At 36.9% G+C, this 27,454-nt stretch overlaps 1 protein-coding gene across 2 annotated transcripts in view; it reads right to left on the bottom strand.

Annotated features, from left to right (window-relative positions):
- The window catches only part of cdh6 (cadherin 6), a 159,522-nt gene that overhangs the window by 29,661 nt on the left and 102,407 nt on the right, over positions 1 to 27,454 (bottom strand). For both annotated transcript variants that reach the window (XM_039753148.1, XM_039753147.1), the window contains exons 4-7: positions 21,722 to 21,841; positions 12,488 to 12,655; positions 11,318 to 11,505; positions 5,571 to 5,824 (exon numbers count right to left, since the gene is read on the bottom strand). In XM_039753148.1, coding sequence (XP_039609082.1) covers positions 5,571 to 5,824; positions 11,318 to 11,505; positions 12,488 to 12,655; positions 21,722 to 21,841 — 730 coding nt within the window. The remainder of the gene's footprint in view (positions 1 to 5,570; positions 5,825 to 11,317; positions 11,506 to 12,487; positions 12,656 to 21,721; positions 21,842 to 27,454) is intronic.

Genomic DNA, 27,454 nt, shown 5'->3' with positions numbered 1-27,454 from the left:
TCTTTGGAAGGATGTCTGCACTGTATAAAATAAACATTCTTTCTCTTTCATTTTTTTTTAAATTTTATGATAGGGCTTACTAAGGAGGGCATCATTTTAAACTGATGCAGCTTTAATTATTTGCATTTCCTATCCTCTCAAAGGAATTCAAAAAAGGTTTATAAGCACATTTTCCATGCACTTTCCAGTTTGCTCAACTTTGAGTTTTACATTCAAAATTATTTATGACATTTTCTGAACTCTTTTCTTTCCATTACAGCATTACAAGCTTCTCAAGCTCATCCCAATGTCGCTTGGACCATTTTTGGAAATCAGCTCTGGATTTGACGTCAGAAGTTTAATATTGACTGCATAATCATATTTCATATATCAATCATAATCACATTTATCTCAAATGATCAAGCTTATACAATCTGATTACTCGTCTATATATAGCACACCTTTCTAAACAAAGGTTTAAAACATTCTCTTTTAGACTTTCCACTCCCTCCCAGCCTAAAGTGCTTGAAAGCCGCATATCCCCAAATGTATATTATTGCTCATTGGTGCCACACAACCTCTCCACCCCCTTCCACTTCTGTGAGATGGATGACTCTGAGCTACACCAAAGTTGCTTAATGCACATCATTTTCACAAAGTCTGCTTTAAGAACGTGAGTGCGGCTCAAGCCATTAGGTGTGCCTCACTGCTCCTTTGATGGCAGAAGTGCACTCTGGACCAGTGGTCTTAATTCCTCTGGTGTCCCCAGATTATAGCCGTTGCGTGTAACTGCACTGCTAAAGACTGTTGTGTAAACCAAAAGACAACACGAATGATATGCTGCTGCTCTCTGTTACCCAAGTTAGAGTTTTCTTGCTCTACTTTTAGACGGTTATTTATTTAATTCTTCCCTTTAGCAACTGAACATTCAGACATTCACTAGAAGGGCCTGGATATTGTATGTTCATTTGGCACAAATGTAAAATTTTACAGTAACAGAATCAAAAGATGAGGTGTAATATGCAACAAAAGCACCAGGAGCTACATTTTTTTGCAGCAATCTCAATAATCTGATCTAGTATACTGATAAATTAATAGCACATCAGCTCTGCTGCTTTCCTATTAGATTATGGTATGCCATACTCAATGAAAATGCCTTCACATAAAATAACAGGAGCACTTAAATGTTCTCACTAGTTCCAAAAAATAAAAGCTGTGAGCATAATTATTAGGGAAACAGAATGAAGTGATCAATTTCCTCATGACCCTCATGCAGTGCTTCATTACGATATCTCTGGTTGTTTACCAAAACTCACCGACATAAAGGATACACATGTTCATGAATGTTATTGACTCATTTTGATGCTCTCTCACACCCTCAGTCTTAAGAATAATATTGATTTCAAGAATGGACAGCTTGGTGTCGCAGTGGTAGAGCTATTGCCTTGTATTAAGAAGATATCCCAGGTATTCCCTGTGTGGACTTTGCATGCTCTTTCTGTGTCTGAGTGGGTTTCTCACAGGTGTTCCTGTTTCTCCCCTCAGTCCAAAGACATGCAAGTTAGGTGAAATGGGGTTGCCAAACTGGCCCTAGTGTGTGTGTTTGCCTTGTGATAGACCGGTACCCTGTCTAGGTGTTGTTCCTGCCTTTTGGCATAGGCTCCAGCTGCCCCATGACCCTGCCCTGAATAAGCAAGTTAGAAAAATGGATAGATTTTAAGGAGTCACCATTTAATTCTGGTGACTATTGCTTGCTTAACTAAACAGTTAAGACGTAACACCAACCATACTTATAATTGAACTCTGGTCGCTCCCTTTGTACCAGTATGGTACTATCTCAGCTAAAGGCAGCACTCTGACTTGGACTGGCTGCTCATGCAATGTTTCCAATGCAGCTTTCCTTATGTTCCTCAACAGTTTTGTCTTTCTGTCATTTCCTTCCAATCCATTACTACTACTACTAAAACTACTAAGTCCAATTTAAGATTGCTAGAATCCAGAGCCAGCTGAGTGCCCATCAGCTGTGAACAGCATGATAACTAATAACAGCTAATCAAGATACCTTAAACTAAGGAGTCAGATGTGTCATATGTGATGGAATATTTACAGAGCTACTATATAATGGAATATGATATTTTGTAATGTAATACCTTTGAACATACACCCCAAAGACATGCAGGTAAGTATCAACTAGCCTGCTATGGCTGACTGTAAGAGAAAATTGATCAATGGGTGGAACAGAACGACTGTTTGGCATGTTGCTGCATACCAGTTGTAACATGTGCCAAGCTTGCACCGATGTTGGCTTAGTGCTGGCACATCCATTATGCAAAGAAGCACACATAAGACCTGAGTGGGTACGGCAGCTTTACCTGCATTCATTAAATGTTGCTGAATTTACAGTTTCACTATGTCATTTGTGTATTAACTAATAAAAAATATAACATTGTTAAATGTCAAAAAAGTTGCTGATTAAAAATCCTGCTAATAACAACAAGAGCTGTCACATCCGCCATCAAAGAAAGTCTTGTCTACAATGCTGCAAATTAAGGAATTAAGTTTATGTCTCTACAGTCACCTCCACGCCTTGACAATTAATTGTAACATAACTCTCAGCACGCTGCTTGGTTGGACATCCCATGCAGCTTTAAGGCCTCTCAGAAGAATTTAAAGTAAAGAAAAAAGAGATGAGAACAACATTTTCCCAATTATTCATATTTCATTTAGTGTGTTAGTCATAAATTCATATTTTAATTTTCATTGTGGATTTCTTGATTAAATTGTCAGTTCTTTCTACTATTGTAAAGGAACACTCTACTGAAAAATGACATTTTTTTCATGTGTTACCCCATGTGGTTTGCAGTGGTGGGTGAGAAAAAAAATTTGAATCTCATGCAGAATGGCGATAACTACATTTCTAGTACAATGGACTTTTATAAAGACCAACGCTGGACAACAGCAAACAGTATCCAAAATGTCCATGAAAAATCACACATTACTTGTGTCACATAATTTACTTTTCAATCAGCAAGAGTAAAAGGGAAGGTCTACAGGATGTTAGTAAGACCAGCTATGTTATACGGGTTGGAGACAGTGGCACTGACCAAAAAAACAGGAGACAGAGCTGGAGGTGGCAGAGTTAAAGATGCTAAGATTTGCATTGGGTGTGACGAGGATGGACAGGATTAGAAATGAGGACATTAGAGGGTCAGCTCAAGTTGGACGGTTGGAAGAAACAGTCAGAAAGGCAAGATTGCGTTATTTTGGACATATGCAGAGGAGAGATGTTGAGTATATTGGGAAAAGGATGCTAAGGATAGAGTTGCCAGGTAAGAGAAAAAGAGGAAGGCCTCAGTGAAGGTTTATGGATGTGGTAAGAGAGGACATGCAGGTGGATGGGTGTAACAGAACAAGATGCAGAGGACAGAAAGATATGGAAGAAGATGATCTGCTGTGGTATCCCCTACCGGGAGCAGCCAAATAATAATGAAGAAGAAGAAGAAGAAGAAGAAGAAAATACAGAGTTGTGATTTGTGGAAAATATAAGCGAAATTTGATTCGTTTTTAATAATCCAGTTCTATATGATATACTATGTTAAGGTTCCCTAACCATTTTTTTGTTTTCCAGTTATGAGCAGCATACAATTTATGTATTCAGCCTGATATATGAATACATTGTTTTGTGTTTGAATTGTTTAAATAAACATGCTACGTTCATACATTTGAACTGTGTTCTATAGTATAATGTATACACATTTCAAATTATTACATATGAATTGATAATTATAGTGCATAATAGTGAGTAGTGCTGACAAGGTAATGTAACTGAATCTTTTGCTCACAGGGTACAACATTACTGTCAATTGTTCCTCCTTTTTAACTTCATGGCTTTGCAGCCTGCTGGGCATGACGGTTGTCAGATGCGTACACCAAACATGTGTTTGAACATGGACACACCGTAAAGAAATGGTCATAAATATAAAGGCCCTGTCTGGGAGGACAGGAGCAAATGTGTAGTCAATGACATGGGGGAAAACAATGTGACAAATTTAAACAAACGTAAACTGCTTTCATAAATATCTATCTATCTATCTATCTATCTATCTATCTATCTATCTATCTATCTATTTTAAAGAAGATGAGGAGAGTGACCCACTAAAAAAACACCAAGTTATTAAAGAAGTTAAAATGACAGGTTACATTACTCAACAAATGTTAAGTTTGCAGAAAGCTGCTGTCTGGCTACCTCGGTCAATCAAAATGCAAAAAGAGGTTGGTCCAACAGTGTCCTGGTCCAACTATTTATTAAACCAGGAATGTCTAGAAGGCTGTGCCTTCATAAGGAACTATGAAGTAGTTGATCTTAAGTTTAAAATGTCCACTGCTGCTGAAGTAAACGACCTGATCCATGAACAGATGGTGTCTGCTACAACGAGAATGAGACACATATTTCACAAAATGTTCAGAAGATAGTTGTAGAGGTGGCTGTAGCAAAAGTATCTTATTGAGCCCTTGTGGTGTATCTGCATGTTTCTGAAGTATCTTTGCTATGTAGGCACAGCATGCTAAAAAGGACAATTAAAGTAAAAACTAATTGAGGCAAGTCACTAAAAATAAAAACTAAAATGAAAATGATCAAACATTCATAAAACTAAACTAAAAATTAAATGACAGGTGAAAACAGCATAGAAAGAAAAACTCAGTTATAACATAGTACTAAAATAATCTTGTCCCACATCCTTAATGATGCATTGGTTAGTTTAACTGGTCTCTCTAAAGTGGCCCAGTGTGTGTAGGCATGTGAATGACTGGACCCAATGATGGACTGGTCCCCTTTCCAGTGGTGTTTCCTGCCTAGCATCAGAGCTGCTGTTATAGGCTCCAAACCTCTGTGACTCAGAACTGGATTCAGTGGCTTTGAGAATATAATGCTGTTTTAACATTCTGCCTGTTTGTGATCTCTCTTGTGCTTTGTGGACTGTAAAGTACAACATATTGGAGTTTGGATATTCTCCCCGAGTACATGTGTTGGCTTTCCTCCCACATTCCCAAAAGATGTGCATGTTGGGTTAGTCAGCAGTCCCAGACAAGTTGGGGTCTGACTAGAATTGGCTCCTGCTTTGTTACCAATGCTCCTGATAATGAGGCTTGAGAATGAAATGTGAAATGTGATACATACCTCAACAAAACATTCATGTTATTAAAAAAAAAAGTGAATGGCATTGTGGAATTCTGCCTAATGACACAAGTGGCCTAGGCACTGTATAGGGAGCTGCCTGTTCTTCCATTGTTCATGTGGGCTTCATCTAAGTAATTTGTGACTTGACCTGAGAGTCTGCTTGAACATACTGCAAAAGTCAAAAGTGGATTCCTGCCTGGTTCTTAATCTTTTTGGGGTAGACTTCAGCTAATCAACTATGTGGGTTCAGATCATTGACCCTATTTTTAAAATGATCTTTTCTTAGAAAAGCATTCTCATCCAAATCCAAATACCTCTTATCTCATATATTGTTACTCAAAGAATTAAATCCAACAAGCAAACATCTCCAAGCTTAGCAAGTGTTTTAGTTGTTTTTTTTTTGCTGCCTTACTTGACAATACTGCGAGAGGCATCAGGGTCTACAGCGGTCACTGCTCCGATAATGGTGCCAACGTTAGCATCTTCTTTCACCTCCATGATGTAACTTGCTCTTTCAAACACTGGTGGCTCGTCCACATCTTCCACTGTAATTTTCACAGTTGCTAAATCAGAAAAGGGACCGAGGGATAAAAAACGAGGATCCAAATGGGTGTTCTCTGCTTGCACTTTGAGGGTATAGAGTTTTTTTCTCTCATAGTCCAAGGGCTACAATGGAAACAAAACATCAGAATGTCAGAAAAAGTATCTGCTACATACAGTACTTGGGAAGGGTAATAAAGTCCAGCAATATAGCAATATAGTATACAGTAACATACAATGTAATGATTGATTTGTTTTTCAGTCCGGCTCACATAAATTCAGTCACAGTTTTATTTATTTATTTATTTTTTCATGTGGGGCTGCTCATAATTAAGAACTTACAATAGTTTCTATAGAAATAATCATGTGTCAACTTAAAGGGAATGGAGTTAGGACACATCTGATAAACAGACTTCGTTATATTGCAGTACCTTTAAAAATGACGTGCCCTTTTGCAGAATTAGCACATTTATCAGGCATTGGCGGCAAAGGAAGGCAGAAGTAGTGTAATAATCTTGCAGTCCTTCAGCATTGTTATCAATAGGCGACACAGAAGTCTGAGATGCTGAAAATGTCAGGCTCTATTTATTATTTCCAATGCAATTATTCTTTTTTTAATAAGCAATTAACAGTTATGTGATAGAAAGAGTTCTAGACTTTCACTGCGTTGTAATGACATTATCTTCAACTATTTCCTTGTCAGTATAAACCACCACCTCATATTTAACATGCCTCTACGCCACCATATTATAACATTATTTACAATTAATTACTATTCACTAACTCCTATAGGAGTAAAGCTCAGTATTTAAAGAAAAAAAAAAACATTTTTGAAAACAATGACCTGGCAGAAACAAGACTGAATAATCTAACATACGTGTCTCAAATGCCCTTCCCGCAGGGCTGCGGCGATTGCAGGGTTTCATTCCAACTCTTTTCTTAATTAGTAGCCAATTACGGCTGCTAATAAAATGAAACGAGTTCTAAATAAAAAATAAAGTTCTAAATAAAGCTCTGAAATATACAGTTCCAAATAAAAAACAAGCTCTAAGGGACTTGTTTTTTAAGTCAGAAACCTTTATTGTTTCCATCAGCCAAACAACACTGAGATGCAAATCAAGCTTGTAGATGACACCTTAACAGAATCTCATTTGCACATTTCTGTTCATTATGCATATTCAATTCAATAACATTTAAATAAAAACAACCAAAAAAATTAAGGTTTGAGTAATATCTGCTCTGGATCACAAAACGTGTTGATGGTCCTCACCAGAAAAAGAAAGTTGACAGTTTAAGAAATGTCTGGTATGGCACGTCACGATTAACTACCGAGTTACATTAACAGCAACAATTGACTTCTAATTCAGAAATTGGGTTGATCCATCAGGAACTGAGAATGAGGACCAGAAGTTAGCTAATCATTTGTTAATTCACTGTGCATCTCATTATTGTCTGACTGCCAGTTAAGGAAAAAAGAAAACCTTTTAAGGGTTCAGTATCTTAAAAAGCAAGTCCGTTCAAATGAAAACAAAACAAGCATGTTCCATTATCATCAGCATTAGGTTACGAATGAAGAAAGTAGGAGGAATGAAAACTTAATTCAGTACAGTGCTCTAATATCTGAGTTTGACAGACCTGCTCAATAAGAATAAAGTACAATAAAAATAATGCCTTATGATCACTGGTAATGTAGAATTTTCAAATTTTGTGCAACTAACTAAACTGGTATTTTAATTCTATTGATGCAACTTTGGGATTAGTCATTTCTTCTTCAAAACTTAAAAGTTATGTCCAGTTGTTCTCTCCCTCTCTCTTTCTCTCTGATCCCTAGCTAGTGATAGGACGGGGTTTCTTCCAGTGCACATACACTGCTGTAGGTGCATCTGGATTCGGATTATACATATAACGCCTTCTCATGCTATTTGGTCCATGACTATGGCTTTGGCATCGAGACAGAGTTGCTGGTATCTCAGATCCTCCTCAAATATGGTTGGACCACATCTTTTTAGGCACTGTATTTCCACCAGAGTAGCTTGTTTGTTTCATTCTTCACCCTTTTCAGTTGTATTGACTTTTCAGCTGTTGGTTGGTGGTTGCAGCATGCCCATATTAATTAATTTTAAGTAATTAAGTAATTAATTTTACTGAATCAGCCCGCAATCTAGGAGTTATCTTTGACTCTAGCATGTCATTTATAGCGCATATTAAAAAGTTGTCCAAATCATGTTTCTTCCATCTTAAAAATGTTAGGAAATTAAGACGCTTTGTAAATAAACAGGATTCTGAGAAATTAATTCATGCATTTATCTCTAGTAGGATTGACTACTGCAATGCGGTGTTCACTGGCTGTTCAAACTGTCCTCTATACAGCCTCCAGTTAATCCAAAATGCGGCTGCAAGAATTATTACAAGAGCAAGAAAATACGAACACATAACTCCAGTTCTTAAATCCTTACACTGGCTCCCGGTTAAGTTTAGGGCAGATTTCAAAATCCTCCTTTTAACATATAAAGCATTAAATGGCCAAGGTCCGGCTTACTTGTCTGAACTTATCATGACTTACAAACCTGAGCGCACATTAAGATCTCAAGATGCTGGTCTGCTTATGATTCCAAGGATTAATAAAATAACAGTGGGAGGTCGAGCTTTTAGTTACAGGGCCCCTAAACTATGGAATGGTCTGCCTGCTTTTATAAGAGATGCCTCTTCGGTCTCAGCCTTTAAATCCCGGCTGAAGACTCACTACTTCAGTTTAGCATATCCTGACTAGAGCTGCTGATTAACTGTACAGACTGCATCTCTGTTGTTAGTCATTAGCACTAAAACATAAGTAACATGACAGTTATAATTGAATACTAACCCTTACCTATTCTGTTTCTCTACTCTGTACTCAAATGTGGCCCTTGGTGCCACGGCCCACCTGCCAAGTTGTTTTGCCTGCCTATGGTAAAGTCATCCCTGATGGAGGATCGCAGGAATCATGGGAAAGAGAGGTCCTTTCATCGGATTGGCTGGCCCAGCATTGTTTCAGCCGTGGAATGGCCAAATAGGGGAGGCAGCTTGAAGGTTGAGGTCTCCAGGACTCTAAAAATATCCAAATCTTATTATGTGATATCATCCATCCATCCATTTTCTAACCCATCCATCCATCCATCCATTTTCCAACCCGCTGAATCCGAATACAGGGTCACGGGGGTCTGCTGGAGCCAATTCCAGCCAACACAGGGCACAAGGCAGGAACCAATCCTGGGCAGGGTGCCAACCCACCGCAGTATGTGATATCATCTACTGTTAAATTCTGCTCCGTACTTTTAAAATGTTTTATTTTTATGCTGTATTGAGGATTTGTTCTGTTCTGTGTATTGTATTGTATTGTATTGTATTGTTGACCCCTTTCTTTTGACACCCACTGCATGCCCAACCTACCTGGAAAGGGGTCTCTCTTTGAACTGCCTTTCCCAAGGTTTCTTCCATTTTTCCCTACAAGTTTGTTTGGGAGTTTTTCCTTGTCTTCTTAGAGAGTCAAGACTGGGGGGCTGTTAAGAGGTAGGGCCTGTTAAAGCCCATTGCGGCACTTCCTGTGTGATTTTGGGCTATACACAAATAAACTGTATTGTATTGTATGATTTCACTTTGAAGACGGTCAAGGAAGGAGACACCTAGGATCTGCCACAGGCATCGCGTTTGGAAGGTCTCAAGCTTGTTTAGTTCCTCTTTGAGCAGAGTCCACGTTTCTGATCCATAGAGGAGAATTGGCAGAATTAGTATTCGGAAGAGGTGGATTTTAGTCTTGAGGGAGATGTTGGGCTTCCTCCATAGACACCACTTGAGGGAGGCGAACACCATTGTTGTCTGGAAATTTTTACTGTTGTTACAGTTATTGCTGCAATTGACTTCCACACTAGGATTAATCTCACTAAGTTATTGCTGTTCTGACTGATGGCTGAGATCCTAAAAATGTCAGTAAGATGAGGTAATGATGATAAAACATTACACGCTGAATGCAAACAAAGCAGGCCATTTGTTATTCACACTTTTTCTTAGTCCATTCGAGGATTATGAGAAGCTGGAGCCTATTCTAACAGCATTAGGATGGGGTACGAGTAATTCTCTGGAAAAATATGCACACTGACCCAATCTCAATCCCATTAGGCCAATTTATAGACATGGGACCTAATCCTAATATTGTATTAAAGGAAGCTGGGATATTCAAAGAAATGCCATTATCGGCACAAGGAGAATAAATCAACTTTAAATGGCATGGTGCTGGACTATGAATCAAACCCAGGCACATGAAGCCACGAAGAAACAGTCAAGGCAGCTAAAACTAAGACCAAGGTGGTCATGTAAGAACCTTAAAAGTTAGTGATTTTTTTACAAGACCCCTAGCATAATTTTATATTTAAGAGTAGGATGCCACTTTACAATATATATGTATCCAACAAATTTAACATAGAAGAAAAAAATGTCAACAAATCATATAATGAGATGCTCCCACTCAAACATGTCCACTTCTCTAACCACATCAGCAAGTTTGGACAGTAGTAATCTAAGAGGTGTTAGTATCTACAGTATTATCATATGGCACGCACTAAACAACTACCATAAGTGATGGTTTACCAAAGAGACATATGACGGTAGGAACTGTGGGGCAGTATACATACAAGAAGGGACACCTCAACCCAGCTGGGGAACCACACCAAGAGGTCCTCAAAAGGAAACAAACTTTACAATATATGACCAGCAGTTTCCACCTACTCAGTTAGGCAAATGTGAAGTCTGGAGAAAAACCAAGACAAAGGCCTACCCTAGAATAGAAGGCTGAGAGGAATAATAGTGTGATTTAATTGGGTGCTTAATTACGTATGTGGACAAACCACTCATACTCCAGTAGCTACACCAGAACACTGTAGCAAGACCCAGAGTGTCACACTTGCTGTGTTGTAATTAATGTTGCATGGAAATCTGAAATACAAAATTTTATTTTAACACTATTCCATGTTGATGTTAGGTACTGGAAGCAAATATTGTGTGTAGAAACAGCATGCTCTGTAGTATATTAGCATGATTGGAAATGTAAGTGGGACCCAAGCTCTTCGTTGTAATATATGAACATCTTCGTGCTCAAATCTCCAAGAGGGGCTCCATTCCCCCCAACCCACACACACTATGTGACACCAAATCTGTGTAATTGAGTGTGGAGCAGTGTGCAATGGCGCCGAGTGCCATTTTGGAACCAATTCTGAGGTGCAAAAGTTGGTTTCAATACCAATGTCAAAATGTCAGTATCGTTTCAACACTAGTCATGATTACACTTTCTATTTGACCTCCCATGTATACTGCTACTTAATAAATAATATTAACAATAATAATTACTACCTACTGTATTTAGAGTGCCTTGGTGTTATTTTGGGTTTGGAGTCCACTCCAGAGCATCCTCATTTTGTCACAGCAAAGAAGGCAAAGTTAGCTGGCACTGATCTAGCCTCCTCTTCATGGCCAAAAATTATAAATTATTTAACAGAATCAGTTTCGACTTTGGACTCTAAAACAACATCTGGATAACATGTAGCAATGACCTACAATATGGACTGTCAAATTACAGAATAAAATGTTTACCCTTTTAACTGTTATGACTCCTTCTTGCGTTTCCTTGTCTGTCGAGATCTCAAACATCTCAGCTCCATCTCCACTTATGATGCTATATGCCACTTCTGCATTCACACCAATATCAGAATCATTAGCTTTGATTCGGCCAACCTGGAATCCCACCTCTGTTGACTCAGGGGTAATGAACTGATATACACCTAGTACATACATGAATGATCAAGTAAATAAATAAAAAAAAAATCATAAAATAAAGTCAGGCTTGCTGTTGAAAAGGCAATAGTTACATTATTCATGAATGTTTTCTTTTGCTTTTACTGTCACCATAAAATTGCACAAATGTCAAAGTAATTATTTTCTATATAGAAAAATACTTGATGGTCTCCTGAAATACCAGATTAATAGATGTCACTAAGAAAAGCACTGCAGATTTTGCATTATTTACATTTCCGTAGCTATCTGTTTAGTGTTTTTTTTTCTAGACATCATATCCACTAAGAGGCAGATATATTTTTTTTTCCAAGTTAAAAGATAAGGCAACAGGGATTCCCATATAGAATAATCCCAGCTTTCCATGTACCAAATTAATTGCAGTGTTTACAGTGTATTCAAAAGTAAGCCTTTGGCCAGATGCACACCATCATATGAGTTTAGGAGTAAATAAAAAAATGAAAAGACAGGAGCTTAATAAATATGCTGGATTTATCTGTTATCATCATGCAAAAAGAAAACATTAAGCAACATTTTTCTTATGCCTCCTGTTGCTTCTTCTTGGTAAGCATCTCAGACGCTATGAATTATGTGTCAGGTATTGCTCTGTAAAGCCACTCAAATGACAGAGTCACCCTTCCAATCTGCTAGTTTCATTCTAAAGCTTTTGCTTTTCATGTTAAGTGTAAATACTAGTCATGCACTATAGCAAGAGGGGGAAGATAAAACCTAAAGAGTGTTTTTTTTATTTTAAATGGGGATTATAAGACTGATCTGACGCACTTTGCAATGCCTGTAGTTGCATCATTCAGCTGTCTATTTAATTAAGCTTGACTTCAGAGAGGCACCAGAGTGCTTTGATGATCTCTTTTTTTTATTGCTGCTAAATAATAATAATAATAATAATAATAATAATAATAATAATAATAATAATAATAATAACAAATTAAATCATGAAACATTATAACTTACCATGTGGAAATCGAGGTGGATTGTCATTGACATCAGTCAGAGTAATACTGACTGTGGTGGTTCCAGATAATCCACCCATCTGTCCCGCCATGTCCTTGGCTTGGATGACCACTTGATATTTCTCCCTGTTCTCTCTATTCATGTTTGGCAGTGCTGTTCGAATAATACCTGAAATAAAAATAAAATCTATTATTACAGATCATCTTTTTTACCCATTTATTTAATAGTTTTACTTAATATATCTGATTAGTTTGAAATGAACAATTACAGTGTTTTCATAAATGCAAATTTAAAACAAATTAAAGGTAACATACAATTGTAGGCTTGCAGCCTGGAGCACCATAGTGAAAATCTCCCATATGATTCGTAATAAGACTGTCTCTAGTTAAGAAAACAAAACCTGCTTTTAGTCTATATGTACTTTCATAGTAACAGTCCTGCCCAGGTGGTGGACCACCTTTGTATGAGCCTAGATTTTAACTCTGTGCAATGTGAAGTCACCTAATCAAGATGGAGTCTTCCTGTGCTGATGATGGCAAAAACCTGCCTAAAGTGTGTGTGTGTAGCAAATTATGTGACATAAAGAGCTGCACAGTATACAATGATTAGAATGAAATCCTGCAGACACAGTGGTCTTTCACTGTTTCACACCCCTGATGTAGACACTGAACTTACTTTATATGCCACCGGGTCACGGTGAGCTTGCACCCACAACTGGAGCAATGGCCACAAGCCCATCATACACTGACAGTGTTCCATATTTAGAGTAACAGGGGATTATTGTGTACTAATTTTTATGGAAGTGTAAGCAGCATATATAACTAGTAACAATTTATTAACAAAACATCCACAGAACAAGAACTTCGAGTCATGTTACCTGAATATTTGCTGTAACCCTTCAATTTACTTTGGGATTAATGAGGTTACTATCTATCTATCTATCTATCTATCGACTCCACACAGAATGTGACCCATGTCAGTAAACATCCTGTTCTACAGGGGTTTCACATAAGTTTATTTTTTACATTAGAATCATTATCTGTGATAATGTTTTATATGTTTTTTTTTTTCATTTTTTAAAATTATGCTTAATGTTGTCAGTATGAGTAATATATAATTCAGCAAGACACTTATGCTATCTTTTTTGTCAATATTTCTTTTCTTGTAAATATAAGACTCACATATCTATAATGCCACCAGGGAAATATCCAGTTTATGAAAAACTGTATAAATAGAAAACCACTTTAAAAACAACTATGCAATCCTTAGACAACTCTAGTAGACCCTGTATCTGTTCTGCATGTCTCTTAACAATAGAGTGCAGTGGATTGTTGATGATATCTTTACAAAATAGAGAGGACTCGGTGAACAATATGTCTTCCCTCAGTTGTCTGTGGAGCTGATTCATACAGTGGCGATAAAGAACAGGGAAAAAAGAACTGTATGGCGGGAAGAATCACACAATTACCTCTATAGGCTCAACTCCGCAAAGCAAAGATTCACTTTATGAACTTGACAAAATTTTTGGCTTTATTGAGATGAATGTGAAGAATAGTCAATACACCTCAGCTGATTACGTACACAATGGGTCCTGATCTTCTGTCCTGGCTAGATAGATAGATAGATAGATAGATAGATAGATAGATAGATAGATAGATAGATAGATAGATAGATAGATAGATAGATAGATAGATAGATAGATAGATAGATTGATACTTTATTAATCCCAAGGGGAAATTCACATAATCCAGCAGCAGTATACTGATACAACTTTTATTTTATACTAGCTTTGTTGTAGTATCCCAGAAAGTGAAATAATTGTCTCCTACTAAAATGTGAACTCTGAAGCTAACACATGATTATGCTACACTCATCAACTGGATCAACCCCTGGATTTGAAATGATGATATGCACTGAAGCAGCAGGCACATAATAGACATACTGTATATGCTGCTCTGGTGCCAAAATACTACTGGCTTTCTTCAGTCCGGGCATGCAAACATCATTGCTGCAGTCTTCTAAAATAGTTCTCTCAATATTTCTGTTATGATGTAACACATTTGCTTGAAGGAAAAAGAATAATAAGCAATAAAATATTAGGAAAAGATCTGTAAAAGTTCATTTTTCACTTGTTTACAAGTATCTTTCAGTTTAATTGTAGAATAATTTGCAACAGAACAGTGCTTTGTGAAACACTAGATTTCAAATGTCAACATTTATAAATCAGTTTTAACTTGAACTCTCTTAGATTTTAAATTGCTATTTACAGCCAATTTCAAATAAATTCAGTAGTGAAGGGGCATTAAGATGGAAACAGGATAAAGAAATATCCTGAAGGGATCCTCTATCAAGCTCTTGGAGCTGGCTGGGTTATAAACTTCCACATATGCTCAAGAAGCTGTTACTAAAAAATTCCATTTCATTATTCATCAAAATGAAACGAGAAAAAAACAACATGGCGAAACTAGAGAAAGAAAGTCAAATGCTTCCCTTATTTAAATCGAATGTTGTTGCTTTTTTTCTGCCTAATATAAAGAAATTCAATTTAAAATGCTACCTTCCAAGATTATACTCCCATTTCTCTACACAAGCAGACACAGTAGTATGGACCTAAAACCATTTTATAAGCATGGGAATTCTTTATGTGGCTTAATGCATTATCCTAAATGTTGGTCAATTCTAAAACAGGCCTCACTAACAGTCTCTCCCATAAAAACTTAAGTATATTATATATTTTTTTCTTAAAGGAATACTCCACCCAAAAACAAAATTTTTTATATGATACTTACTCCATGTACTTTGTGGTGGTGATCTAGAAAAACTTGTAATCTTATGTTTTCGTGCAGAGTGAAGAGACAAAGTTTATGACATAATAGGAGGCAACGGTGACAAGTGTTATACAATGACAAACCATGTGAAAAATGTTTATCAGAAAAAAGAAAAAAATCACATTAATCATATCGCATGATCCTTATGTCTGTTATCCAGTTATATGCTTAAAATGTACAGAATGAATGCTTTTTTGCAAAAAATATTATTAAATAGTCACTTCCTGAATTGTCAACTCGCGCATAAACAGGAAACCTAAAGTCTCATGTGAAGGACTTTTTGAACTGAAGACAGAACTCTTGACCAATCAATGAGGGGGTGAAGAGGGTCTTCAATTCAAAAAGTCTTATAGGTTTCCTGTTTTTATGTGTATGCAGATAATTCAGGAAGTAAGCATATAACAATATCTTAGCAGAAAAGCATGCGTTTTGTGCATACGACTGGATAACTGGCATGTGGATTATGCAACACATGTAATGTGAGATTTTATCTCTCCTTTAACCATGGAATGTTTTTTACATTGTTTTCCATTGTATAGTACTGGTCGCTATTTCCTTCTATGATGTAAGAAACTTCTTGCTCTCCATTCTGCATGAAAACATGACATTAAAACTTTTTGTCAGCCACCACTACAAAGTACAAGGGGTTAGCAACATAAAATAATTATTTTTGGGAGGAGTATTTCTTTTGTTTACTTTATAGTCCAAAAATTCACTTTATATTTTCAAGTCTTGAAAATAATCCGGCTCTTACATTGTAATAATAAAATACAATTATGTTTTAAACAAATTCCCAGATGAACTCTTTGGGTAATAAAGGATATTTTCATAAATACTAAGACATTATGAAATGGATTAACAGAAGAAGATCAGATACTGACAAGATCATTCTATCTTTATGGTAACTTATTTTCATCCATTTAACAGTCATTTTCTAGGTTTACTAGATTAGCTCCAAATCTTTTTTCCTCCTCTCTCCACAGTTTTGGACAACTTTGGGCTGAGACCTTTTTTTGGGGATCTCATTACAACTGATACCTCTTCCAACCACATCTTCTTTGGCCTCCCTTTGGGCCTCCACTTTGGTGCCCCGCTTCATCCAATCATCCTTTGCCTTTTGCTCCACATGTCCCAGCACAACACTTATTGCTTTCACACCAAGTCTTTCGCTTGACTTAGTATTCATCTTCCTCACACTCTGTGACACATAACACATTCATCTAATCATTCTCACATCTGCCATTTCAAGATTTGCTTCATATTCCATCTTCATCAACCATTTCTCACTCCCATACGGCATACTACAACTCACACAGCTTGTCTTTACCCTTCAATGTCAAAGAGACTTTGTTAGAAGGACATATTATTCTCAAACCTGATTAACGTATTAATTTAAGTGTCATAGGAGGCCAGAGACTGTGCTGGAAGCATCGGGCGAAGGATGGGAACTGGCTGTTAAAAGGGCACAAATCCACTATAGGGCTTAGTATCCCACACACACACAAGGTCAATTTGGTATCACCAGTTGACATAATGCACAGGCACTGGGATAATCTGCAAACTCCACATGGGTACTAAATCCAAGAGGCAACAATGTTAACCACTTTGCCACCCAAGTGATCTGGTAGTTTCCCTAATTATATGTGTGATCACACTGTAATTCTGTGGCTGACCTGAGTGTTATCTATCCACCGATTCATTTTAAGTGTTCTGGGCAAAGAGGGATGTTAGGTACAAGACAGGAAATGACTGTGGAAAAAGTGCAAGCTTGTCACAGGGCACAATCACAAATACTATGCCAATTTAGAGTCGCCAGTTAAATTAACATGCACATTCTTTTGATGTGAGAGAAAATACCTCAGAAAGAAAAGCACACTGACAGCGACTGGGCTGGGAGCTGAACCCGATTTCCTAGTTTGAGACAGCAACACTTACAGTTGCACCTAATTGTTAGTGTTGCCTGTTAATTTTATGGGCAGTTAAGAATATTGTGATGTCTCTATTACCCTGAATTAATAAAAATCATATTTCCTTTTTTAAATACATTCAGGTTTAAATATTAATTTAGTAAAAACATATGCTTTACAATCTGTATAGCTGACCAGCAATAAAAAGTAGCCAGACTATAGAATGAAGGACACAGGCTGTGGAGCTGATTGTGTCTTATCAGAATTCAGTGACCTGGAATGTATTCAGGGCTATTATTAAATACGGAAGCAACTATTTTCAGTATCAGATAAGTAATGTCCTGTCTTATCATCGGTCATTCAACAATCAACACTGGCAAAACATTTTTGCACAGAAAACAGGATGCAATCTTTGACATGATCGAGAAGTTCTGTTGAGGAAGAAAGCTGGCTTTGTGTCAAGGCCACATGAAGACATGGATATCAAATAAAGATAGAAAAAACAAATTTTCTTCCTGGGTCTTGGGATTTATATTATCATTTTTTTGCCAATTGCGTCTTTCTTTATCCATAGCTGTTACAGAATATAAATCTGAGTCTAATCTCACAAAGCCAGCAAACTACTTCCCACTAATCGTGTTTTCTCTGATAGGCACAAGCTTGTTGTCACAACCTCATAGAAGCCCATAACATATGGAAGCTAAACCCCAAAGACTGTAAGCCAAAAGCATGGCTTGCCAGACACATTTTAAGTACTGTTGTTTTCTTTGTGACTTGTTATTTAATTTTTGGACAAGAATCCAAAACATGCCTTGAGATTAAAAGGGATTATAATGTGAACATTACATTTAACTTTGAAAAATATTGTTTGTATATCTGTAACAGTGTTTTAAGTCATTTTACCATTTTCATTTCTTAAAAGAGTATAACTTACTGTAGATCTATACTCGTTGTAGCATTTATTAATATTAATTTACCTCTGGAGTCTTTTCTTGTTTAATTAATGAAAGGGGGTGTACTGATGGCCGGTCATTTTGTATTTCCTCGATGCTTGTTTGAGTGCTTCACTGTAAGAGTGTCATCGGTGTGTCATAGTATATTGAAATTAAGACACTATTTTTATAACTATATTTTCTTTTACTAAATCTTAAATAATACAAGTATGACTATACACAAATAAGAAAACAAAAAAGAAAGTGCACACATATATAAATACATACATTCAGGCATGGGTAAATAACCATAAAACGCCAAACTCATGTCACCAACAATTTTGCCCCTTTAGACATTGTATTTTTTCTTTGGGGTATAGTCATCTGTTTCTTATTCTTCTGTCTTCAGCAATAAAAAATACACTGGGCTGCCACAGCTTTAGTCTGCTTAATTTTCCCTAATATTGGTAATGTTACATACCGCCAAAGTAAATGTAGATATGTACTGCAGACACCATGTGGTTGCTGTGGCCAGATATGAAATAGGTATCAGCTTGTAATGCATATTATAAACTGACAGTATCATGTTGAGAATGCAGAAATAACAGTAACTAGAGGTACACCTATCATGATTTTCATGGCTGATTTCAATCTTCAGGTTCTTTGACAGAAAACCAGTAGATTCTGAAATCACTAACACCTGCATGTGCCAGGAAAGCAACTCAGACCAAGAAAAAAATTAGACACTTTTGAGAAATAAGATACAAAATCTCACCTGGTATAGAAGAAGACAGAAAATGACACATGGCTTGAAGACATGCTGCTGATGATAAGTTACATAACATCATACTTAATGAAATGTGAAAATAGTTTATTATGGTGTTAGAGGGTGGTGGTGTGTTGCATGTTGCTTGGACATGCAAGTAGGAATTTTACATGTATGTATATATTGTCAGCAGCCATACTGCCTGTGTTTCAGAACAGGATATCCACCTGAAGCTAAGCATGTTCAGGCCCGGCCAGTACTTGGATTGGAGACCATCTCTAACAGGGGTGGGCAAAGATGTTCCCGGAGGGTGGCAGTGTGATGATGCGGGTTCGCCCCATGTTCTTATATTGTGTTCAGGGAGCCCTGGACCCGTCACCATCAGTAATGTTACCGATGAGCACGGCAGTGAGGCACAACAAACGGAGCAATTGATAGTGCAAAAAAGGTGCCAAGTGCTTTTATTAAAAAACAGCAAACAGACAACAAAGTGTCCAAATTATATAAGTGCAGTGCTTTACAAATCATTAAATAAATAATCCATAAAAACAGGTGTTATTGTGGAGGTTAAAAAATCCAACAAAATAGAAAAAGGCCTTTTAAAAACAATGAGGTTAAAACAGTGCTGGAAGCAGACTCCTTTAAAAACAACACAGCCCGGTGTCTTCTTTACCTGGCAGCTCCCTTGCTTCTCCCACCTGGGCCACGCAACAGGAGAGTCACCCTTTCTGCAGCTGACCTCACTACTTTCCAGTTGCCTTCCGTTCCCTGGGTTCCTCAACGGCCAGGTCGCTCATGCTAATGCTCACCTTCCCAAGACTCCACGACTCCCGCTGCCATCTCGGCCTTACGCAGCCACCCATCCTCCTCCTCCACTCACTCCAGCTCCTTGATCACTCAGCTGCAGCGACCACTTCCTTCTGCCCCACCTAGTTTCGGTCAAATACCACTGTTAGGGCTCACTGTCCAACTGCCTGCCTGCGAGCCTTCACTCGCTCGCCCTTTCTCTCTCTCTCTCACACCGGCTTTCTCTGCACTGCTTCTTGCAACCTCCGTTTTTCTTTCTCTTTCCTTTTTTCTTCTTCCTTCTCTCTTTCTTAGCCGCCTTGCGCTTCTATTTATGAAGAGGACATGGCAGCTGTAGAAATCAGCAGCTCCTGGGATCAATTACGGATGTGGACGGTTTCTCACCTGTGCACTTAGGTGAGAAATGCCCACACCACGAATCCCCCTGGAACTGCTTCAGCCACTCAACCAACTTGCTCCCTCAGCGCAGCAATTATTTATTTACTGTGCTGAGTTGTGGGCCCGCTATACCACAGGCAGTAGCTACAGTTTTTTGTTCCAACCCATGTGCTTAATAAGAAGCATTTATTGCTCAAGTGACACTTCTGCTTCATTTTCGTTGTCTCGCTTATTAACATTTTGAACCTTTATTGCATATTTTTGTCTTAAACAGCTGTATTCTTGGTTTTTGCAATAAGATGCAAATGACAAAAGAAACCAGCATTTCTCCATTTATCTTGTTTCCATTTACACCTGTATGTATTTGTCACGCACTATTTGGTTTAATTAAATACATGGAAAGAAACTGAAGAGAAAAAAGTGAAGGACCGAGAATTACTCATCCGTTTTAGACTTCAGATCATTTGGATGATATTGTTTCTTAGAAAGAAAAAGAAAATCTTGGATATGAGAATGGCCCGACATGACAGAGCTAAAGCACTAACAAGCCATGAAATACAATTATTGGCAAGGACTGTTTTCTAATTAAGCAACTGGGTTGGAACAAAAGCCTGCAGCCACCGTGGCCCTCCAGGACTGACTTTGCCCACCCCAATCTAGAAAAAGCTTAGGTTGCTGCTGTAAGAAGTGTGGGTGAGGCCAGCTGAGGATGCTCACCTGTGGTGTGTATGGATCCCAATGCAGTGACGGGGAGATTGTGCTGGAAATATGACACCATCCTTCAGATTAGATGTAAAACCTGACTCTTTGTGGTCACTGAAGATCCCTGGACATCTTTTGTAAAGAGTAGGGTTCATCCCGATATCCAGGTTAAATTGCCCACCATGGCCTGGTAATTAGCTGCAGGGAGTGTACTGGTGCAATAATGGCTGCTGTTGCATCATTCAGGTGGATGCTGCACATTAGAGTTGGTTGAAGTAATTCGCTTCTGTCTACGTAAAGTACTTGGAGTACTGAGAAAAGTGCTATGTAAATATAAATATTATTATACTCTGATCAAGTGATGATGCTGTTACTGTTGTTATCGCTTTGTGTGTTTTTAGAATGTGATGCAAAATTCTTAACTGGAATAAGTACAGGCAATTTTTGCTGCCTTCTATGTATCTGCAGCAGGTGATAAAGAAGTGTGTTCATTTTTACACCTCTGTTTGTTCATATTAATCCCATAACTTCTTGTCCATGCCTCTCCAGGTCTTTTGTGACTAATGTGAATAGCCAGTCTGTGGCCACTACACCCACACTTAAATTGGGTATTTAATTTTGGTCCCTTTCATATTCTGGTTTTATAGCAAGTTATCAGTTTGCACTCCATTGGAACTGTCGTTTCCTTTTAGACTTCAGTGAGACTATTTTGACCTGAACTGCCTAAATGTGTCACAGTTGTTTTATGACCCAGGTGGCTGTAAGGACTGTGAAGTGTATCGTGCTAATGACAGGATTGTTGGAGTTCACATAATGAAAGCAGGTCCATTATTTCAGAATTTTCCTACCTATGAAACAACAGTAATTCAGCCTATTTTATTAAATTTACCTATTGTTTAAAAATTAATACCAACCTGAGTGAGGCTCTACAGAGAAGTATGGCTGTCCCTGTAGAATACTATACACAACTCTTGCACTGTTGCCATACGTAGGGTCATCATCATCCAGTGCTGTGACTTGTACAACTGAAGTACCTGAAATCATAAAATATAAGTATATTTTAATCTGACTTTGCCGAAATATAAACTAATTACTTATCTCTGTCAAAACATTAATATAACAAAGTGGTTTCACCACTCTGAATTTGCTTCAGTGTCATAGTATATTCAAACTTGGACACTACTAAATTATTACAATATATTTTCCTTCACTAAACCATATATTAAACAATTATGACAAATAAGAAAATGCACACATGCATACATTTAGGCATGCTTAAATAAACATAAAAAGCAGAACCCATGCTACCAAAAATTCTGCCCCTTTAGACACTGTATTTCCACTTTGTAGTGTAGTCGTCTGTTTATCGGTCTTCAGTCTTTGGCAAGAAAATATACACTGGGCTACCACATCTTTAGTCTGTTTAATGTTATCTAATATATTAAATTTTAACAGGTCGCCAATGTAAATGTAGACATGTGGACACTATGTGGTTGCTGTAGCCAGATATGAAATAACCATGAGCCTGGCATACAGATCACAAAATGACTCTCAGGTAGGGGATACAATAATAACATTTCGCAATTTGTAAATGACACTAATGCAGTATGTAAATAGCTTTAAACGGGAGACATCTACTTACACCACTCACCAGACCACAAGACATGTCGGAGACCATGTCCTCAAATGATAGGGTAGTACTTTTTTGTTTAAGGATACCAATAACTTAATAATTCACTGGATTATGTGGGTTTGAGAATGGAATACTATGTTGTTAATTAACAATACACACATACACGAGAATTAAAAACCAAGTAATTTGTTATTGATATTTAATGATTTTTAAATTTTTTTGGTAGTGCAGCAATGTGTTAGATTTATATGATATTTAATTCAGTTTAGTTTGCTCGGCACAATACATTTAAAATAAATAAATCTTTTGTTACAAACTCTATTGTAAAGGTTGCTTAAAAAAACGCAATATTGTATATATTTTTCACTTGTTTACAGGTACATTTAAGTTTAGATATATTGCTAGACATCCACATGTAAAGACCATATGAAGTCATTTAGGAGGATTTAGGCTAGAAACTTTACATGCTTAGTGCATCAGACACACACAGCTGCCTGTGATGTCTAAAATAGAAAGACTGTGCCAACCAAAAACCTTCTTTAATTGTTACATATAAGGAGCTGCCTGGGAATCAATGGATGTTTAAAGCAGCAAACTCAAATAGTCTTCATGAAGTTTGATGTGAGTCTGTGCATATTATCAGCTACATAAAATGGTATAGCTGATGCTTCCACAGCCATCGTAAGGCAGGGGGGCTTCCATACCCAAAGGGCTCCCTCATCAAACATTTACAAAGCCAGCCGTAAGAATATATGTCATTTTAATTTTGAAAACAGAAAAAATATTTGTGCATTTGTAGGTTAAACGAAACACTTAGAACATTACAGGCAACAGACATGTGGGCACCATAATACATAAACGAAAATAGGTGCTGCTCAAAGCTAGCATTTAGCCCAACAAGTCATTGCTAAACTATACCTAAGATAACATCAATTCTTAAATCATCAGTCAATGAAAATCCTCAAAGGCATTGATAAAGTAGATCCAGCAACATTCTTTCAGTTTAAGGGTGAATCACATACTCGAGGACATCAGTAGAAATGAAGGATAATTGCATTTAAGACTAAAGCCAGGAAGAAATTTTTTACACAAAGAGTGCAAAGCTACCAGCAGGAACCTTACCAACCTTTAAGAAGAATCTGGATGAGATATTGGGGCAGCTTAACTATTAGCTAAAGTAATGGGCTTGATGGACTGAATGGTTGCCTTTTGTTTGTCAAAGTTCATATGTATATTAACTGACAAAATGCTACCACTGAGTGTCACAATCGGAGATTACTGTAAGTCGGGTGAATCGAGCACCATGCTGAGGCCGGTAGATGAGGTTTCTTCTTCTTGTACACCCTGCCCATCTCTTCCCATTAATGACTATGAGTCTATTAATTAAAATGTACAGAGCAACCTAACACCCCCAGATGCTGGTAGAAATAACAATATGAAATACTTAAATAGAAATAAGTAAATAATAACATTGGATTTTCTAAATGTTTCATAAGGTAATGCCAAAACAGTCTTCTCTTGAGTTCCAAAAAACTAACTAGACACACAACATTGGTTTAATTTAATCTGATATCTGAGAAAACATTTTTGAATAGTTACTGACTTCAACAGAGAGGCTGATCAGTTTGAAATATGGTAGAACATCAGTGGAGTGTTTTTAGCTTTTTGGGAATGATGACAAAAAAGCATTAAATGCAGGAAACTGTCAATGATTTCTTGAAATCTCTTTAGTACAGGTCTTATATTTGTGTTTAGGGCTTTTTTTTTTAGTATTTTCAATGCAGTTTTTTATGATTAATAGTTATGATTGAGTTTGAAGTGTCTTGATCTGATCAATTTCATTTGTGGAGTTATTGTCATTTTGTTGTTTCAGATTGTTATTATTTTTCAAGAACATCATCTTGTAGTTTGTAGCAACTGTTAAATCATTATGTACAACCTTACATTTAAATTTTTGAAATCAAAAAAAGGCTACATTCACACTGCAGCTTCCATTTTTCACTCATATGTATGTTTTTGGGGAACTGTGATTAGCAAAAAAAGATATAGAATCAAAAATTTTGAGAAAGGCTTCACACTGCTCTCATAACAACAGTTTGGCATTCAAACCTGTCCCATCACGCTCTCACTAGTTCTATGATCTACTGGTTTTTATGTTCAGAACTCCGGCAAAAATATATATGCATAAATCAACAGCTCTGATCTTTAGTTTCCTGTTACTCCTCCTTGATATCACAAGTCTATTCACAGATATTCTGCACAGAAACATTGAGAAGTAGCTCAGCAATCAATAGTTTTATTTCAGGCACATTCAAAATGGATATCTGTACTCAGTTCAGGTATGTATCAGTGACAAAATTATATTGATTAGATAAAATAAAAACAGATACGAGGCAAAAATCATGATAGAGTCACTTTTAGGTTCAGTGTGAGTGTAGCCCTAAAGTACTTAAACTTTTTTAAACAATGGCTGCTTTATGTTCAATAACAGCATATAAAAAATGTTAAATGTCAATGTCAACATCAATGTCAATTTATTTTTAGAGCACATTTAAAACAACATCAGTAATGTTGTAGTGAACGTGATTTGCATTAAAACATACAAAAAACTTAAAAAAACTTAAAATAAATAGAATAAAACACAATACACTAAATTAAAACAAACAAATGACTAAGAGGAGGGAAGCATCAGTATCACTGAAGGCCACAGAATGCTAGAAAACAGAAATGCGTCTTTAGTCTAGTTTTAAAGGTAAAGGTAAAGAATTCGACAGGCGTGGTGCAGCAGCTGCAAAAGCCAGGTCTCCCTTAGTTTTGCACTTAGTACAATGGAACACAAGAGACAAATGACTGATGGATCTAAGTTCTCTGGATGGCTGATGTTTAACACACAATTCAGATAAACAGACAGGAGCCTACCCATGTAATGTTTTAAAAACCAGCAGCAAAATTTTAAGACCAGTTCTAAAGCTAACAGGCAGTCAGTGTAAAGAGACTAAAATTGGAGATACAGAGGCAGACTTTTTTGCCACAACTAAAAAACGAGCAGCAGCATTCTGAACCAACTGCAACCTGCATATCTGGGATTTGCTAATCCCATAATACAAATTGCAGTAATCAAACTGAGAATAGATAAAAGCATGAGTAACTTTTTGTCTGAAAACACTAAATATGGGAATGTTAAATCACGGATTCACTGTAAATGTTTGTTTTCAGGGAGTGACCCCCAGCTATACAATATGGGGTGATGAATTAAGCACTATGGCTACATGTCTATTGTGCCACATGCCAAGAGATACATTGCATTTGTTAGACGAGAGCATTCATATACTCTTATAGTGCAACATAACTGACAAGATTTACCAGCTTATCTTAATTGGCATTGATGTTATTAAGCAAATTGTAAATGTCAGACAAAAATGAAATGACTAAAAAAATGACTAACAGGTGTCCATCCTTGTTAGTCCTAGACCTCATAAATACTAAACAATTTTCAACACAGACTGAGCACCTGTAATTGATCCTCTGAAAAAAAAAATTACAATTTCAAAGTGCTTGATCCTCTAATAACAATGAATTACCTAATGTTCCAAACCCACTTTTTAGCCATTTTTGTTTTCCTAAATACTCTCAATTGTAACACTAGAGGCTAATAGCATATTAATTTCAATTGAGAAACAATCAAAATAACACACTAATGGGCAAATAAAGAAAAATAACTATAGCTATTCTTAGTCTTTTGAGAGTTCCTTTCTCAATGGCTTCATTGTGATGATTCAGTCACAGCTCAACAAATACAGCGTTCTCATATTGCTGCAGACCAGAATAGTTACATTCTTTACTTTTCAGCCAACACACTAGCACTGGGTACAGGCCATAAACTGCAACGCTACCCACATCTGCTTTAAGATTTTGATATTTCTTAATTATTTTATTTTTACAGCAATTACAAAAGACAGAATCATTGATAAGAAGTGCAAACATCTGGCTTTAAGGCAGAATGCACAAATCTTTATCTATCCATTCATCCATCTATTTATTTATTTATCCTTTTGTTTTATAAACCCCCTTACTTTATTACTTGATAGATTTCTACAGGGCAGAACTCATGCTCATAGGAACCATCTCTGGACACCACACTAATCTTGCAATTGTTTGTAACCAGTGGAAGAATAAACTGTTTCTATTCCTTGCCCTTTGTCAGTATGTCATTCTACCATATGATGAGACTTATTCCTCTTTCAGTTGTTTCATTCACTATTGTCATGTGTGCTGACAGCTCACAAAATGAATTGAAGATTGAATTGTCTGTTCACTGTCCTAGTGGTTTCATCAGAAATGAAGTAGACATTTCTTTGTCTTTTTCCATAAGGCAACAGGTGTTATCAGACACTTCTAATAATTTCTTTTTTTAATTTTTTTTTTATTAATTTTATTGCAATCCATACAAAGCAATCAAGTTTTTACAAAAAGAAAAATTGAGTTAAAGAAGAAATTGATCCCCACCCCTGAGAGAGAAAGCAAGCCAAATGGCGTAAAATTTAAGGCTTGTAAACATACCTAAATTAATAAATTCTCTGTGCTTCATGAACTTATTTTAAAATATTACTGATTAGATCCTGCCATGTTTTGAAAAAAGTCTGTACAGATCCTCTAACTGAGTATTTGATTTTTTCCAATTTCAAATAATATAACACATCGGTTTCCCACTGACTTAAAAGAGGAGAATTTGGGTTCTTCCAGTTTATCAGAATAAGTCTGCGTGCCAAAAGTGTAGTGAATGCAATCACAATTTGTTTGTCCTTCTCCACTTTAAGACCCTCTGGAAGAACCCCAAACACAGCTGTTAATGGGTTAGGAGGGATTGTGAGTCCAAGGCTGTCTGAGAGGTAATTAAAAATTTTTGTCCAGAATAATGTTAATTTGGTGCAGGCCCAGAACATGTGACCTAGTGAGGCTGGGGCTTGGTTGCAACGTTTGCAGGTTGGATCATGCCCTGGAAACATTTTGGAGA

The sequence above is a fragment of the Polypterus senegalus genome, chromosome 5 (genome assembly GCF_016835505.1).
Source record: "Polypterus senegalus isolate Bchr_013 chromosome 5, ASM1683550v1, whole genome shotgun sequence".
In the NCBI taxonomy this organism is placed as follows: domain Eukaryota; kingdom Metazoa; phylum Chordata; class Cladistia; order Polypteriformes; family Polypteridae; genus Polypterus; species Polypterus senegalus.
The sequence above is the reverse complement of the archived record's forward strand: the minus strand, read 5'-3'. Positions and strand labels throughout refer to the sequence as shown.